This window comes from Triticum dicoccoides, chromosome 4B (assembly GCF_002162155.2).
Source record: "Triticum dicoccoides isolate Atlit2015 ecotype Zavitan chromosome 4B, WEW_v2.0, whole genome shotgun sequence".
Taxonomy (NCBI): Eukaryota; Viridiplantae; Streptophyta; class Magnoliopsida; order Poales; family Poaceae; genus Triticum; species Triticum dicoccoides.
In genome coordinates, this window is record NC_041387.1 from 94,778,528 (window position 1) to 94,796,995 (window position 18,468).

Sequence of the window (18,468 nt, forward strand, 5' to 3'; positions counted from 1 at the left end):
TGTGGGCAGCAAATGAGAGAAAAATTCTGTTCTTTTGAAAGCCTGATGCAACTTAACTGGTCATGCCAGGCAGATAGTTCGAGTGCAATCACGTAACTTCACAAGGAAAAGTTTGCAGCATATGAATACACATACTGCGGTTGTTTTGTGTTGTGGTGAATGTACACTACAAAAACTAGCCGCAAAAAATGAATAAAATCCACTGGCTAGTTAGAGAATGTATAATCACGATCCACCTCTGACCAACATAGTCTAATATGCACAATCGATATGGAATTTTGGAGGGTACATCATATCTACACACTCCCTTCGTCTCATAATGTAAGACGTTTTTTGACACTAGACATTATGGAACGGAGGGAGTAGATTCCAAAATATATACTCATGGAGTTTTGTGGAACTCCGCCAAAGAAAAAGGACTTTTGCGGAACTCTGCCACTTGAAACATTAGTGTATATAGGAAGCAACCGACCAATTTCAGTGGTAGGTTTCCCGGAGCGGCCAGACTACTGAAAGAAATTAGCAATTCCCGCTATGCACATGCATGGAACTAAGTGATCTCGATACAGAGCCTCTGATCCAGGCCATAGTTATCTTATACCTGGTTTGCCATTCAGTTTGCACAGCGTCCGTCGAGCCTCTGAACAACCTTTTCAATGGAAGGTCTCTTCTTCCGATCAATCTGCACACACTCTAGACCAATTTTAATGCATACTTTTATTTCCTGGAGGTCATTTGCTTTTAACATTGAGTATCTGGATGCTATGCGCCCGTCTGTCCAATTTTGACGTACCTGCGTAAAAGAATTTCAAACTGCTATCCTTGATGATAATATAAAAGTAAACTCCAACAAAAGCTTCTAGATTTCAACATGTAATATTTTTCTTACGTTTTCAATAAAATCCCTTGCTGATGGTTCGTTCTGTTTGGGTTGATTCTTCTCGCCGGTGGTAGTCTCGATGATTAGTAGGCCTAAACTATACATGTCTGACTGGGTGGAGATTTCACCTCTGTACAGATACTCTGGAGCTATGTATCCACTGCAAATAATTAGCAGCAATAATTCAATATAAGCATTACTAGAAGATGAAAATGCAATTTACTACAAAATATTATCACAGTTGTAACCGGCTTACTATGATCCCACAACGTTCTGTGTGTTCGCCCGTGTTTGTTCTTGGCCAAAGAGTCTGGAAAGTCCAAAATCCGCGATTCTTGGGTTCATGTTGTCATCCAACAATATATTTTCGGGCTTGAGGTCCATATGGATAATGGGAATCCTATGAAGGAAAAGTAAACCATTGCAGATCCCCTTGATTATTTTGAAGCGTGTGTCCCAAGCCATGCTATTGGATCTGTCTGAAGAAGTTAAAGATCACGTTGTTTCAGTGCCTGAGATTTAATAGTTGAAGGAACATAGAACAAGTTCATGCAATCCGCTATAACATTGCAAACATTTGATGAAACTAAAATAGAAATGTATCGGAAAGCATCACCTACCAAAATGGTTCTTCTGAAGGCTTCCCTTAGGTAAATACTCATAGCAGAGTAGGCTTTCAAAAACATCTGCAACAATATACCTCCCATTGTTCAGTACTACTTTCTTCTGTCCTTCATGGCAAAACCCAACCAGCTTTACTATGTTGTCATGTTTGAGAGCCATGATATTCTGAACCTCATTGGTAATTGCTTTGTCACGGGGGAGGGGAGCATTTTCGGCAAGCCTCTTCACAGCAATGTGTTGTCCATCTGGCAGAACTCCCTGTTCAACCCCACAGATGATTTTTCAGAACTACTGGTATTTTCTGCAACTTTGCAAATGGTAGAAAATGGTACGGGATGAACATACCGTATAAACTGTTCCAAATGCACCTGTACCAAGAACACGGTCCTCTGAGAACTGGTTTGTGATAGTCCTCAAGAAGTCTAAAGGTAGTTCCTTGGGTAATGTGCTTAGAACACTCTGCCCGTTCCCTTCGGTGTTCATTTCTGACGATATATATAGTACTGTATATAAGAAGTAATGGATGTGAGCTGTTATGGATTTATCTAAGCAAGGGAAACAAAATCTTTCCTTTGAACTTAAGCTATATGAAGATAACAAGCATCTTAATAAAAAGCACTGACCTGGAGAAGATGGAACACTTGAGCTATGCTAGAAGCTGGGAGTAGAACAACGAAATGGGGACGAGGCTTGTGAGATGAATGGCTTCGTTGCTAGCCGGGGTCGCATATAAATGAACCCAACGAGATCTGGATTGCGTTGACTTGACTCTCCCTCGAGTCTTTCTTTCAAAAGAAAACGGGGGATCTGTAGCGCGTGAGGACCGCTGGCCACCAGCCGCCAGATCCGGCGACGCGCTGGACCGAGCCGGTTGGACGCGCTGCGCGCTGGATTATACTGTACTGCTCAAAAGAAAATAGTACAAATTTTAGGTAGTACTACTTGTCTATTTCTTTTTCATGGTTATAATACGTGTCTCATTTAGTACTCCCTCCGTCCAAAAATACTTGTCATCTAAATGGATAAAAAAGATGCATTTAAAACTAAAATATGTCTAGATACATCTCATTTTATCCATTTTGATCACAAGTATTTCCGGACGGAGGGAGTATATTATAAAGATCATACTACAAGTCACATATACACCGACATGACATACCGAAAAAGGCTTTCGCCCCGCTTTATATATAAAGCATCGATCATCAAGCACCCAGTACAAACGCACGCCACCGCAACACATGCACACAGGACAGGATACATAGACGCTGAGCCCAGCAACACCACTCCTAGCACTACCACCACTAAGAGATGCAGCTACATATGACAAACCATGCGCTCCAAGACGGCGCCTTCAGGAAGGGTACGACACCGGAGGCGCCGCCACCGCCCGACCCAAGGATCAGAGTTTCCAATAGAGTCACATGACGGACAATGAGAGCCGTGACGACGCCTTCAAGAAGGGAACAATCTTCGCCGCTACGGTCTGTCCGAAGATAGAACAGGTTTTCACCTCGGCCAACACTCACCGCCACCGAACACCACACCCCGGCAACCATGCCGCCCACACGGCCATGGCCACCGGGCAGCACCAAGCCACGGCCTCCGCCCATGAGCACCGCGCAACCACCACCAGGGCCGCCGCCCCGACATCAGAGACCTTGACACCACCTCACCCGAGACATGTCGCTATCCCAACCAAAGAGACGAGCAGAAAGGTCCCACCTTTCGCACCCCTGGGCGATCCCCAGCGCCGAGACCCAATAGGTCGGCCACCTGGCCTCCATCGCCCCGTCCTGCAGCACCGGGCGCGAGGTGAGCTCGGTCCTGCAATACCTTGCGCGAGACGAGGTCAGTCCTGCTGCACCGTGCGCGAGACGAGCTTAGTCCTGCGGCACTATGCGCGAGACGAGTTCGGACATGCGCACCGGGCGCGAGACGAGCGATGGACCGTAGTTGGGAGAAGGCCAGCCCTTCGCCGAACATAGCGACCGACATCAAGGAGGGGGGGCCGAAGGCCGATACAAGCCGCCTATGGACGAACTGACGCTAGGACGTGCTAGCCGTTGCCGAAGCTGACTTGCCAAACTACCGTGGATCCATCCACGACCGGAGCAGCGGCCACCCCGGCCACTGCCCAACCCGTGCCGCCTAGCAAGCTCCTGGCGTCGAAGCCGCAGGGCACACACCCTCGCACTCCGCCGCCCCCAAGTATCAACCTCCGAGCAGCACACCGAACGCCAGAAGGTCGGGAATTAAAGGTCCCACCTTGGAGCCCTAGGACGCCGACGAACCAGCACACTGCAGGCCACGAGCGGCACCGCTAGTCATCGTGGAGGCTGGATCTGGTGCCCAACCCGCTGGATCGACGCAGATGTCGAGGGCAAAGGAGCCATAGACGACGGGGGGAGAGATCCGCTGCCGCCCGATCTGCCGGGCCAGCCACGGCACACGCCGCCGCCCACAGCCCTTCCCACCGCCACCAGGGGGTCGCTGACCCGACAGCCCTGCGGCCGCGCCGCCACGCCCCGTGCTCAGCGTCGTGCCACCCCCGACGGCCCCGGCCCGCGCCGCACACCACCGAAAAGGGGAAGAAGAGAGGCCCGCCGCCGCCGACGTTGGAGGGGCTTCGCCCACCAACGCGCAATCGACGACGGCGAGGGGAGAGAGGGGAAGGTGGGGGAGCTGGGCGAGGGGCTAGGGTTTCCTCCCTGGGCGCCCGCGGGAGCTCCACAGGAGAGGAGCAGGGGAGGGGGAAGGTCTTGTTGTTGTTTCTTCACACCGACCTGACATAACTGAAAAGGCAGCAGAACGCTAGTCTTTGCATAAAGAAACATCGGCCCAGAAGAAAAATTACAATCAGGACCAAAAGATCCTTTGAGCTTAGACACCAACGTCCATCACCTGCCTCCGGCACCACCAAAGAGAAAAATGATGAATCACCTCATCACCCAAGCTCGACGCGACTCCATTGCTGATATGCAGCTTTGCAGACCTCCAAGGTGGCTCACCAAAGGCGAAGCTATTGTCATTGAACGAATCAGACTGGGGCAACACCCCGGACAGACATCAAACTCCAGATCTGACACCCTGCATGACTAAGACCTCGAAGGAGGAAGCCATACATGTCAGCCACGAACCACGGACCCAGCACACGATCCACTATTTTCAATATGCCGCTGATGTAGGCCACAATCTGCATCCGCTCCTGGACTACCTCCCAAGCTCCTGTCGGCGTTGGAGCAAACCTCCTCGCAACGGTGGAGTCTGAGGACACAAATCCACCACGAGGATGCTGTCGTCACGCCATCCTTACTTGAACAGACTGATTTCCAAATCCATCTATAACCATGGGACAATTGCCTCATCGCGAAAGGATCTGAAGCTTCTTTATTCAGTGTCGCCATCACCGTCGCCGAAGTCAAGATGATGAATGACACAAAAACCTAAGCTATTAGGGCCTAAACATAAAGTCAAATGATCTGCACGCACGACATCCAGCGATCCCCTCACCACCGATTACCGAGAGGTCATCGGCGAAGGGCGGCTGGGCTTTCTAGTCGCTCGTGTCTCCAGAGGGAAAAAGCATATTGTCAGCGTGGAAGCACGATCACCTATGGGTCAGGGGTGCCCCTTTGTGGTTCGGCAAGGGGACGATCACATTGCACAAAGAGCAGAACCAGCAGGGGCAGCACGGCGATGTCAACTCTCTTTTACCCAGGTTCGGTTCGCTTTGCACTGTAAAACCCTACTCCTGCTGTGGTGGATTGATCTGGAGGAACACGAAGGCACGACGTGCTCTAGCCCGGCAAGGTTGCCTCGGGGAGAGCAGCGTGTGCGTACAAGTGTTAACGGATCAAATGTTCGAACCCCTTGCTAGGTTGCCCCGGGCCTCCTTTTATAGGTTAAGGGGCGACCACAATGACAAACAGTCATTTCAGGGTGATTAGATAGCTAACAGTGATATCATATCTAGCTTTGGCAGTTAGGACAAAGTGCATTAAATGCATTGCTAGGTGTCGTGCTGAGATTGAATCCTAGCAAGCCTGCCGCACCGCTTATCCGCCTCTTCTTATTAGCGTGACACGTCCTCCGGACGGGTGTCAATAAAGCTAATCTCTTCCTTACCACGCCACCACGTGCTTGATAGGATCCACCTGGTTGTCTGATATCTTGACACCACACTGATTAATGACTGAGGTGCGATGAGGTGGAGCGGTGGCGTCTTGGTGAAAGCCTGTCGGCAAGGAGTCTGGTGGATTCTGGTCTTGGCGGCCCCGGAAACCTTGCCGGGGTGAACTGATCTCGCTCCTCTGGTGATGCCTTGACCCGGCCAGGCTCTCGTGCCCGGCAAGGGAGGCTTCCCTAAGGTGGTCTCTGATACGTCCATTTTGCATCATGTTTTCCTACTGTTATTTATCATGTTTTTATGCATAATAATGCTTTTTGGAGTGATTCTAATGCCTTTTCTCTCATAATATGCAAGGTTCACACAAAGAGGGAGAATACCGGCAGCTGGAATTCTGGACCTGAAAAAGCTACATCGGGTCACCTATTATGCACAAATCCAAATGAGCTGAAACTTCATGAAGAATTTTTATGGAATATTTAAGAATTATTGGAGCAAATAACTACCAGAGGGGCCCCACCAGGTGGGCACAACCCACCAGGGCGTGCCCGGGTGGGTTGTGCCCTCCTCGGCCCACCTCCGGTGCCTCTCTTCTAGTATATAAGTCATTTTGACCTAGAAAAAAAATAAGGAGAGGACTTTCAGGATGAAGCGCCGCCGTCTCGAGGCGGAACTTGGGCAGGAGCACTTTTTCCCTCCAGGCGGAGGGATTCTGTTGGGGGACCTCCCGGAGGGGGAAATCATCGTCATCATCATCACCTACAAGTCTCCCATCTCGGGGAGGGAAATATCCATCAACATCTTCAACAGCACCATCTCCTCTCAAACCCTAGTTCATCTCTTGTGGTCAATCTTTGTACCAGAACCTTAGATTGGTGCGTGTGGGTGACTAGTAGTGTTGATTACATCTTGTAGTTGATTACTATATGGTTTATATGGTGGAAGATTATATGTTCAGATCCATTGTGCTATTTAATACCCCTCTGATCTTGAGCATGATTATTATTTGCGAGTAGTTACTTTTGTTCTTGAGGTCATGGGAGGAATCTTGTTGCAAGTAATCACGTGAACTCGATATGTGTTCGATATTTTGAAGGTATGTATGTTGTGATTCCCTTAGTGGTGTCGTGTGAACGTCGACTACATGACACTTCACCTTATTAGGGCCTAAGGGAATGCATTGTGGAGTAGTTATTAGATGATGGGTTGCGAGAGTGACAGAAGCTTAAACCCTAGTTTATGCGCTACTTCGTAAGGGACTGATTTGGATCCAAAAGTTTAATGCTATGGTTAGATTTTATCTTAATACTTTTCTCGTAGTTGCGGATGCTTGCGAGGGGGTTAATCATAAGTAGGAGGTTTGTTCAAGTAAGAACAGCACCTAAGCACCGGTCCACCCACATATCAAATTATCAAAGTAGTGAACACGAATCAAAACCAACATGATGAAAGTGACTAGATGAAATTCCCGTGTACCCTCAAGAACGCCTTGCTTATCATAAGAGACCGTTTTGGCATGTCCTTTGCCACAAAAGGATTGGGCTACCTTGCTGCATATTTGTCATTACCATTACTTGCTCGTTACAAATTATCTTGCTATCAAACTACTCGTTACTTATAATTTCAGTGCTTGCAGAGAATACCTTGCTGAAAACAACTTGTCATTTCCTTCTGATCCTTGTTGGGTTTGACACTCTTACTTATCAGAAGGACTACGATTGATCCCCTATACTTGTGGCTCATCAAGTCTCTTTTCTGGCGCCGTTGGCGGGGAGTGAAGCGCTCTTGGTAAGTGGAAATCGGTAAGGAAAAATTATTACTACGTGCTGAAATTTATTGTCACTTGCTACTATGGAGAACAATCATTCGGGGGGTTTGTTCAGGGTATATTCACCTCGACCGGAACCACAATTAGTTGCCCCTCAACCTACTTCACCGACTGAAAATATTGGTTATGAAATTCCTTCGGGTATGATAGAACAACTGCTAGCTAATCCTTATGGAGGAGACATAACTGAACATCCTGATATGCACTTGATATATGTGGATGAAATTTGTGGATTATTTAAGCTTGCAGGTTTACCCGGAGATGAAGCTAATAAGAAGGGTTTCCCTTTATATTTGAAGGGAAAAGCATTGGCATGGTATAGGCTATGTGATGATATTGGATCTTGGAATTGGAATCAATTGAAATTGGAATTTCACCAAAACATTTATCCTATGCATCGAGTTCATCGTGATCGGAATTATATATGTAATTTTTGGCCTCGTGAAGGATAAAGTATCGCTCTAGCTTGGGGGGGGGGTTAAGTAAATGTTATATTCATGCCCCAATCACGAGCTCTCGAGAGAAATTATCATTCAGAATTTTTATGCTTGGTTGTCTCGTGATGATCAATCCATGCTCGATACTTCTTATACTGGTTCCTTTATGAAGAAGACTATTGAATTCAGGTGGGATCTTTTAGAAATAATTAAACGCGACTCTGAAGATTGGGAACTCGAGAAGGTAAAGAGTCAGGTATTAAGCTTAAGTTTGATTGTGTTAAATCTTTTATGAATACCAATGCTTTTCACAAGTTTAGCACTAAATATGGACTTGACTCCGAGATAGTAGCCTCATTTTGTGAATCATTTGCTACTCATGTTGATCTCCCTAAGGAGAAGTGGTTTAAATATCACCCACCTATTAAAGAAGGAATTAAAGAACCGGTAATAGCTAAAGATGAAACTATCATTTATAATGTTGATCTAGTTGTTCCTACTACTTATATTGAAAACCCACCTTTCCCTATTAGGATAAAGGAACATACTAAGGTTTCAACCATGGTCAATAAAAGTCATATTAGAGCACCTAAACCTGCTGAACAAATCAAAGTAAAACCTAGCGTTGCTATGTAAGATCTCTTGGTAGAAAATATAGATGAGCGTGTTATTTACTTCTGTAATGAAGCTGCTAGAATTGCTAAACCCGATGAGAAAGATAAATATATACCTGTTGTTGGCATGCATGTTGTCTCAGTCAAAATAGGAGATCACTGTTATCATGGTTTATGTGACTTAGGTGCTAGCGCGAGTGTTATTCATTTTACCTTATATCAACAAATTATGAATGATATAGCACCTACTGAAATAGAAGACATAAATGTTACTATTAAACTTGCTAATAGAGACACCATCAGACCGCTTGGGATTGTTAGAGATGTTGAAGTATTGTGTGGGAAAATAAAATACCCTACTGATTTTCTAGTCCTCGGTTCCCCGCAAGATGACCTTTGTCCCATTATCTTTGGTAGACCTTTCTTGAACACCCTTAATGCTAAAATAGATTGTGAGAAACAAACCGTCGGTGTTATTTTTGGTGATGAGTCTCATGAGTTTAATTTTTCTAAGTTCAATAGAAAACATCATAAGAAAGAATTGCCTAGTAAGGATGAAATAATTGGTCTTGCTTCTATTGCCGTGCCTCCCACTGATCCACTAGAACAATATTTGCTAACCATGAAAATGATGTGCATATGCATGAAAGAAATGAGATATATAAAAAAATTCTTTGAACAATGACCTCTGCTTAAACACAGTTTGCCTATTGAAACTCTAGGAGGTCCTCCTCCACCTAAAGGTGATCCTGTGTTTGAATTAAAACAATTGCTAGACACTTTGAAATATGTGTATCTTGATGAGAAAAAGATATATCATGTTATTATTAGTGCTAACCTTTCAGAACATGAAGAAGAAAGATTATTGAAAATTCCAAAGAAACACTGTGCTGCTATTGGATACACTCTTGACGATCTTAAGGGCATTAGTTCTACTCTATGTCAGCACAAGATTAATATGGAACCTGATGCTAAACCCATTGTTGATCACCAACGACGTTTAAATCCTAAAATGAAAGAAGTAGATAAGAACTGAAATACTAAAGCTTCTGGAAGCAGGTATAATCTATCCCATAGCTGATAGTAGATGGGTAAGTCCCGTTCATTGTGTCCCTAAGAAGGGAGGTATTACTGTTGTTCCTGATGATAAAGATCAACTTATTCCACAAAGAATTTTTACTGGCTATATAATGGTAATTGATTTTAGAAAATTAAATAAAGCAACTAGAAAAGATCATTACCCTTTGACTTTCATTGATCAAATGTTAGAAAGACTATCTAAGCACACACACTTTTGTTTCCTTGATGGATATTCTGGTTTTTCTCAAATACCTGTCTCACAACCTGATCAAGAGAAAACCACCTTTACTTTCCTTTTGGAACTTATGCTTATAGACATATGCCTTTTGGTTTATGCAATGCACCTGCTACCTTTCAAAGATGTATGACTGCTATATTCTCTGATTTTTGTGAAAAGATTGTTCAGGTTTTCATGGATGATTTTTCCGTTTATGAAACTTCTTTTGATGATTGCTTAAGCAACCTTGATCGAGTTTTGCAGAGATGCGAGCAAACTAATCTTGTCTTGAATTGGGAGAAGTGCCACTTTATGGTTAATGAAGGTATTGTCTTGGGACATAAAATTTCTAAACGAGGTATTGAGGTGGATAAAGCTAAAGTTGATGCAATTGAGAAAATGCCATACCCTAAAGATACTAAAGGTATTCGTAGTTTCCTTGGTCATGCTAGTTTCTATAGGAGGTTTGAGACTTCTCTAAAATTTCTAGGCCTCTCAAATCTTTTACAAAAGGATGTTCCATTTGTTTTTGATGATGATTGTGTAGAAGCCTTTGAAACACTTAAGAAAGCCTTAATTTCTGCACCTATTGTTCAACCACCTGATTGGAACTTTCCTTTTGAAATTATGTGTGACGCTAGTGATTATGACGTTGGTGTTGTTCTAGGACAAAAAGTTGATAAGAAACTAAATGTTATCCATTATGCTAGTAAAACTCTAGACAGTGCTCAATGGAATTATGCTACTACTGAAAAAGAATTTTTAGTAGTTGTGTTTGCTTGTGGTAAATTCAGGTCTTACATTGTTGATTCTAAAGTGATTGTTCACATTGATCATGCTGCTATAAACTATCTTATGGAAAAGAAAGATGCTAAACCTAGACTAATTAGGTGGGTTCTCTTGCTACAAGAATTTGACTTACATATCACTGATAGAAAAGGAGCTAAGAACCCCGTAGTTGATAACTTCTCTAGGTTAGAAAATATTCTTGATGACCCACAACCTATTAATGATAGTTTTCCTGATGAGCAATTAGATGCGATAAATGTCTCTCATAACACTCCCCAACCCTTCTCCATCGCCAATTCCATGTGTCTCCCCAGCGGGAGTGAGTAATTCCTTCGTAGGCTCGCTGGTCGGTGAGGAGTTGGATGCGATTCATCATGTAATATAGTTAGTTTTGTTAGGGCTTGATCCCTAGTATCCATTATGTTCTGAGATTGATGTTGCTATAACGTTGCCATGCTTAATGCTTGTCACTTTGGGCCCGGGTGCCATGATTTCAGATCTAAACCGTTTATGTTATCACCATTATATCTATGTTCTAGATCCGATCTTGCAAGTTATAGACACCTACCATGTGTTATGATCTGGCAAACCCGGAGTGACAGAAGTCGGGACACTTCCCGGTGATGATCGTAGTTTCAGGAGTTCATGTATTCACGATGTCTTAATGCTTTGTTCCGGTTCTCTATTAAAAGGAGCCCTTAATATCCCTTAGTTTCCAATAGGACCCCTGATGTCTACTACACAACCTTCTTCTTGTAGACGTTGTTGGTGAAGGAAATATGCCCCAGAGGCAATAATAAAGTTATTATTTATTTCCTCATATCATGATAAATGTTTATTATTCATGCTAGAATTGTATTAACTGAAAACATGATACATGTGTGAATACATAGACAAACATATAGTCACTAGTATGCCTCTACTTGACTAGCTCGTTAATCAAAGATGGTTATGTTTCCTAACCATAGACATGTGTTGTCATTTGATTAATGGGATCACATCATTAGGAGAATGATGTGATTGACATGACCCATTCCGTTAGCCTAGCACTTGATCGTTTAGTATATTGCTATTGCTTTCTTCATGACTTATACATGTTCCTATAACTATGAGAATTATGCAACTCCCGTTTACCAGAGGAACACTTTGGGTACTACCAAACGTCACAACGTAACTGGGTGATTATAAAGGAGTACTATAGGTGTCTCCGAAGGTACATGTTGAGTTGGCGTATTTCGAGATTAGGTTTTGTCACTCCGATTGTCGGAGAGGTATCTCTGGGCCCTCTCGGTAATGCACATCATTATGAGCCTTGCAAGCAATGTGACCAAATGAGTTGGTTACGGGATGATGCATTACAGAACGAGTAAAGAGACTTGCCGGTAACGAGATTGAACTAGGTATTGGATACCGACGATCAAACCTCGGGCAAGTAACATACCGATGACAAAGGGAACAACATATGTTGTTATGCGGTTTGACCGATAAAGATCTTCGTAGAATATGTAGGAACCAATATGGGCATCTAGGTTCCGCTATTGGTTATTGACCGAGAATAGTTCTAGGTCATGTCTACATAGTTCTCGAACCCGTAGGGTCCGCACGCTTAACATTACGATGACAGTTTTATTATGAGTTTATAATTTTTGATGTATCGAAGTTTGTTCGGAGTTCCGGATGTGATCACGAACATGACGAGGAGTCTCGAAATGATCGAGACATAAAGATTGATATATTGGAAGCCTATGTTTGGACATCGGAAAGGTTCCGGGTGAAATCGGGATTTTACCGGGACACCGGGGGGTTACCGAAACCCTCCCGGGGGTTAATGGGCCTTAGTGGGCCATGAGGGAGAAGAGGAGGGCCGGCCAGGGCAGGCCGCGCGCCCCCTTCCCCCCTAGTCTGAATAGGACAAGGAAGGGGGGGGGGGGGCGGCGCCCCCCTTTCCTTCTCCACCAAGGCAAGAGGGGGGAGTCCTACTCCCGGTGGGAGTAGGACTCCTCCAGGCGCACCCCAAGGGGGCCGGCCGCACCTCCCCCTCCCTCCTTTATATACGGGGGCAGGGGGGCACCCCATAACACACAAGTTGATCTACAGATCGTTCCTTAGCCGTGTGCGGTGCCCCCCTCCACCATATTCCACCTCGGTCATATCGTCGCGGAGTTTAGGCGAAGCCCTGCGCCGGTAGAACATCATCATCGTCACCACGCCGTCGTGCTGACGGAACTCATCCCCGAAGCTTTGCTGGATCGGAGCCCGGGGATCGTCATCGAGCTGAACGTGTGCTGAACTCGGAGGTGCCGTACGTTCGGTGCTTGGATTGGTCGGATCGTGAAGACGTACGACTACATCAACCGCGTTGTGCTAACGCTTCCTCTTATGGTCTACGAGGGTACGTGGACAACACTCTCCCCTCTCGTTGTTATGCCATCACCATGATCTTGCGTGTGCGTAGGAATTTTTTTGAAATTACTACGTTCCCCAACAGTGGCATCCGAGCCTAGGTTTTATGCGTTGATGTTATATGCACGAGTAGAACACAAGTGAGTTGTGGGCGATACAAGTCATACTGCTTACCAGCATGTCATACTTTGGTTCGGCGGTATTGTGAGATGAAGCGGCCCGGACCGACATTACGCGTACGCTTACGCGAGACTGGTTTCACCGTTACGAGCACTCGTGCTTAAAGGTGGCTGGCGGGTGTCTGTCTCTCTCACTTTAGCTGAATCGAGTGTGGCTACGCCCGGTCCTTGCGAAGGTTAGAACAGCACCAACTTGACGAACTATCGTTGTGGTTTTTATGCGTAGGTAAGAACGGTTCTTGCTAAAGCCCGTAGCAGCCACGTAAAATTTGCAACAACAAAGTAGAGGACGTCTAACTTGTTTTTGCAGGGCATGTTGTGATGTGATATGGTCAAGACGTGATGATATATTATATTGTATGAGATGATCATGTTTTGTAACCGAAGTTATCGGCAACTGGCAGGAGCCATATGGTTGTCGCTTTATTGTATGAAATGCAAACGCCCTGTAATTGCTTTACTTTATCTCTAAGCGGTAGCGATAGTCGTAGAAGCAATAGATGGCGTAACGACAATGATGCTACGATGGAGATCAAGGTGTCGCGCCGGTGACGATGTGATCACGACGGTGCTTCAAATATGGAGATCACAAGCACAAGATGATGATGGCCATATCATATCACTTATATTGATTGCATGTGATGTTTATCCTTTATGCATCTTATCTTGCTTTGATTGACGGTAGCATTTTAAGATGATCTCTCACTAATTATCAAGAAGTGTTCTCCCTGAGTATGCACCGTTGCGAAAGTTCTTCGTGCTGAGACACCACGTGATGATCGGGTGTGATAGGCTCTACGTTAAAATACAACGGGTGCAAAACAGTTGCACACGCGGAATACTCAGGTCATACTTGACGAGCCTAGCATATACAGATATGGCCTCGGAACACAGAGACCGAAAGGTCGAGCGTGAATCATATAGTAGATATGATCAACATAGTGATGTTCACCATTGAAACTACTCCATCTCACGTGATGATCGGACATGGTTTAGTTGATTTGGATCACGTGATCACTTAGATGACTAGAGAGATGTCTGTCTAAGTGGGAGTTCTTAAGTAATATGATTAATTGAACTTAAATTTATCATGAAACTTAGTACCTGATAGTATTTTGCTTGTCTATGTTTGTTTGTAGATAGATGGCTCGTGCTGTTGTTCCGTTGAATTTTAATGTGTTCCTTGAGAAAGCAAAGTTGAAAGATGATGGTAGCAATTACACGGACTGGGTCCGTAACCTGAGGATTATCCTCATTGCTGCACACAAAAGTTACGTCTTGGAAGCACCGCTGGGTGCCAGGCCTGCTGCTGATGCAACTAACGACGTTAAGAACGTCTGGCAGAGCAAAGCTGATGACTACTCGATAGTTCAGTGTGCCATGCTTTACGGCTTAGAACCGGGTCTTCAACGACGTTTTGAACGTCATGGGGCATATGAGATGTTCCAGGAGTTGAAGTTAATATTTCAAGCAAATGCCCGGATTGAGAGATATGAAGTCTCCAATAAGTTCTACAACTGCAAGATGGAGGAGAATAGTTATGTTAGTGAACACATACTCAAAATGTCTGGGTATAATAATCACTTGATTCAACTGGGAGTTAATCTTCCTGATGATAGTGTCATTGACAAAATTCTTCAATCACTGCCACCAAGCTACAAGAGCTTCGTGATGAACTATAATATGCAAGGGATGAACAAAACTATTCCCGAGCTCTTCGCGATGCTAAAAGCCACGGAGGTAGAAATCAAGAAGGAGCATCAAGTGTTGATGGTTAACAAGACCACCAGTTTCAAGAAAAAGGGCAAAGGGAAGAAGAAGGGGAACTTCAAAAAGAACAGCAAGCAAGTTGCTGCTCAAGAGAAGAAACCCAAGTCTGGACCTAAGCCTGAAACTGAGTGCTTCTACTGCAAGCAAACTGGACACTGGAAGCGGAACTGCCCCAAGTATTTGGCGGATAAGAAGGATGGCAAAGTGAACAAAGGTATATGTGATATACATGTTATTGATGTGTACCTTACTAATGCTCGCAGTAGCACCTGGGTATTTGATACTGGTTCTGTTGCTAATATTTGCAACTCGAAACAGGGACTACGGATTAAGCGAAGATTGGCTAAGGACGAGGTGACGATGCGCGTGGGAAATGGTTCCAAAGTCGATGTGATCGCGGTCGGCACGCTACCTCTACATCTACCATCAGGATTAGTTTTAGACCTAAATAATTGTTATTTGGTGCCAGCGTTAAGCATGAACATTATATCTGGATCTTGTTTGATGCGAGACGGTTATTCATTTAAATCAGAGAATAATGGTTGTTCTATTTATATGAGTAATATCTTTTATGGTCATGCACCCTTGAAGAGTGGTCTATTTTTATTAAATCTCGATAGTAGTGATACACATATTCATAGTGTTGAAACCAAAAGATGCAGAGTTAATAATGATAGTGCAACTTATTTGTGGCACTGCTGTTTAGGTCATATCGGTGTAAAGCGCATGAAGAAACTCCATACTGATGGGATTTTGGAATCACTTGATTATGAATCACTTGGTACTTGCGAACCGTGCCTCATGGGCAAGATGACTAAAACGCCGTTCTCCGGAACTATGGAGCGAGCAACTGATTTGTTGGAAATCATACATACTGATGTTTTTGGTCCAATGAATGTTGAGGCTCGCGGCGGATATCGTTATTTTCTCACCTTCACAGATGATTTGAGCAGATATGGGTATATCTACTTGATGAAACACAAGTCTGAAATATTTGAAAAGTTCAAAGAATTTCAGAGTGAAGTAGAAAATCATCGTAACAGGAAAATAAAATTTCTACGATCTGATCGTGGAGGAGAATATTTGAGTTACGAGTTTGGTCTACACTTGAAACAACACGGAATAGTTTCGCAACTCACGCCACCCGGAACACCACAACGAAATGGTGTGTCCGAACGTCGTAATCGTACTTTACTAGATATGGTGCGATCTATGATGTCCCTTACTGATTTACCGCTATCGTTTTGGGGTTATGCTTTAGAGACGGCCGCATTCACATTAAATAGGGCACCATCAAAATCCGTTAAGACGACGCCTTATGAACTGTGGTTTGGCAAGAAACCAAAGTTGTCGTTTCTTAAAGTTTGGGGCTGCGATGCTTATGTGAAGAAACTTCAACAAGATAAGCTCGAACCCAAATCGGAGAAATGTGTCTTCATAGGATACCCAAAAGAGACTATTCGTACACCTTCTATCACAGATCTGAGGGCAAGATTTTCGTTGCTAAAATCGGATCCTTTCTAGAGAAGGAGTTTCTCTCGAAAGAAGTGAGTGGGAGGAAAGTAGAATTTGATGAGATAACTGTATCTACTCCCTTATTGGAAAGTAGTTCATCACAAGAACCGGTTCCTGTGACAACTACACCAATTAGTGAGGAAGCTAATGATATTGATCATGAAACTCCAGATCAAGTTTCTACTGAACCTTGTAGGTCTACCAGAATAAGATCCGCACCAGAGTGGTACGGTAATCCAATTCTGGAAGTCATGTTGCTTGACCATGATGAACCTACGAACTATGAGGAAGCGATGATGAGCCCAGATTCCGCAAAATGGCTAGAGGCCATGAAATCTGAGATGGGATCCATGTATGAAAACAAAGTATGGACTTTGGTTGACTTGCCCGATGATCGGCAAGCCATTGAGAATAAATGGATTTTTAAGAAGAAGACTGACGCTGATGGTAATATAACTGTCTATAAAGCTCGACTTGTTGCGAAAGGTTTTCGACAAGTTCAAGGGGTTGACTACGATGAGACTTTCTCACCCGTAGCGATGCTTAAGTCTGTCCGAATCATGTTAGCTATTGCTGCATTTCATAATTATGAAATTTGGCAAATGGATGTCAAAACTGCATTCTTGAATGGATTTCTGGAAGAAGAGTTGTATATGATGCAGCCAGAAGGTTTTGTAGATCCAAAAGGTGCTAACAAAGTGTGCAAGCTCCAGCGTTCCATTTATGGACTGGTGCAAGCATCTCGGAGTTGGAATAAACGCTTTGATAGTGTGATCAAAGCATATGGTTTTATACAGACTTTTGGAGAAGCTTGTATTTACAAGAAAGTGAGTGGGAGCTCTCTAGCATTTCTGATATTATATGTAGATGACATATTATTAATTGGAAATGATATAGAATTTCTGGATAGCATAAAGGGATACTTGAATAAAAGTTTTTCAATGAAAGACCTCGGTGAAGCTGCTTACATATTGGGCATCAAGATCTATAGAGATAGATCAAGACGCTTAATAGGACTTTCACAAAGCACATACCTTGATAAAATTTTGAAAAAGTTCAAAATGGATCAGGCAAAGAAAGGGTTCTTGCCCGTACTACAAGGTGTGAAGTTGAGTCAAACTCAATGCCCGACCACAGCAGAAGATAGAGAGAAAATGAAAGATGTTCCCTATGCTTCAGCCATAGGCTCTATCATGTATGCAATGCTGTGTACCAGACCTGACGCATGCTTAGCAATAAGCTTGGCAGGAAGGTACCAAAGTAATCCAGGAGTGGATCACTGGACAGCGGTCAAGAACATCCTGAAATACCTGAAAAGGACTAAGGATATGTTTCTCGTATATGGAGGTGACAAAGAGCTAGTCGTAAATGGTTACGTCGATGCAAGCTTTGACACTGATCCGGACGATTCTAAATCACAAACCGGATACGTGTTTTTATTAAACGGTGGAGCTGTAAGTTGGTGCAGTTCTAAACAAAGCGTCGTGGCGGGATCTACATGTGAAGCGGAGTACATAGCTGCTTCGGAAGCAACAAGTGAAGGAGTCTGGATGAAGGAGTTCATTTCCGATCTAGGTGTCATACCTAGTGCATCGGGACCAATGAAAATCTTCTGTGACAATACTGGTGCAATTGCCTTGGCAAAGGAATCCAGATTTCACAAGAGGACCAAGCACATCAAGAGACGCTTCAATTCCATTCGGGACCAAGTCCAAGTGGGAGACATAGAGATTTGCAAGATACATATGGATCTGAATGTTGCAGACCCATTGACTAAGCCACTCTCACGAGCAAAACATGATCAGCACCAAGACTCCATGGGTGTTAGAATCATTACTATGTAATCTAGATTATTGACTCTAGTGCAAGTGGGAGACTGAATGAAATATGCCCTAGAGGCAATAATAAAGTTACTATTTACTTCGTCATATCATGAGAAATGTTTATTATTCATGCTAGAATTGTATTAACCGGAAACATGATACATGTGTGAATACATAGACAAA

The 18,468-nt window shown here is 44.1% G+C and overlaps 1 protein-coding gene across 1 annotated transcript in view; it reads right to left on the bottom strand.

Moving 5' to 3' along the window:
• The window catches only part of LOC119295226 (cysteine-rich receptor-like protein kinase 37), a 3,183-nt gene extending 830 nt beyond the window's left edge, over positions 1-2,353 (bottom strand). The window contains exons 1-6 of the mRNA XM_037573589.1: positions 2,128-2,353; positions 1,850-2,007; positions 1,501-1,762; positions 1,137-1,359; positions 890-1,040; positions 602-793 (exon numbers count right to left, since the gene is read on the bottom strand). Coding sequence (XP_037429486.1) covers positions 614-793; positions 890-1,040; positions 1,137-1,359; positions 1,501-1,762; positions 1,850-1,987 — 954 coding nt within the window. The 5' untranslated portion in view covers positions 1,988-2,007; positions 2,128-2,353 and the 3' untranslated portion in view covers positions 602-613. The remainder of the gene's footprint in view (positions 1-601; positions 794-889; positions 1,041-1,136; positions 1,360-1,500; positions 1,763-1,849; positions 2,008-2,127) is intronic.
• Positions 2,354-18,468: the final 16,115 nt, after the last annotated feature.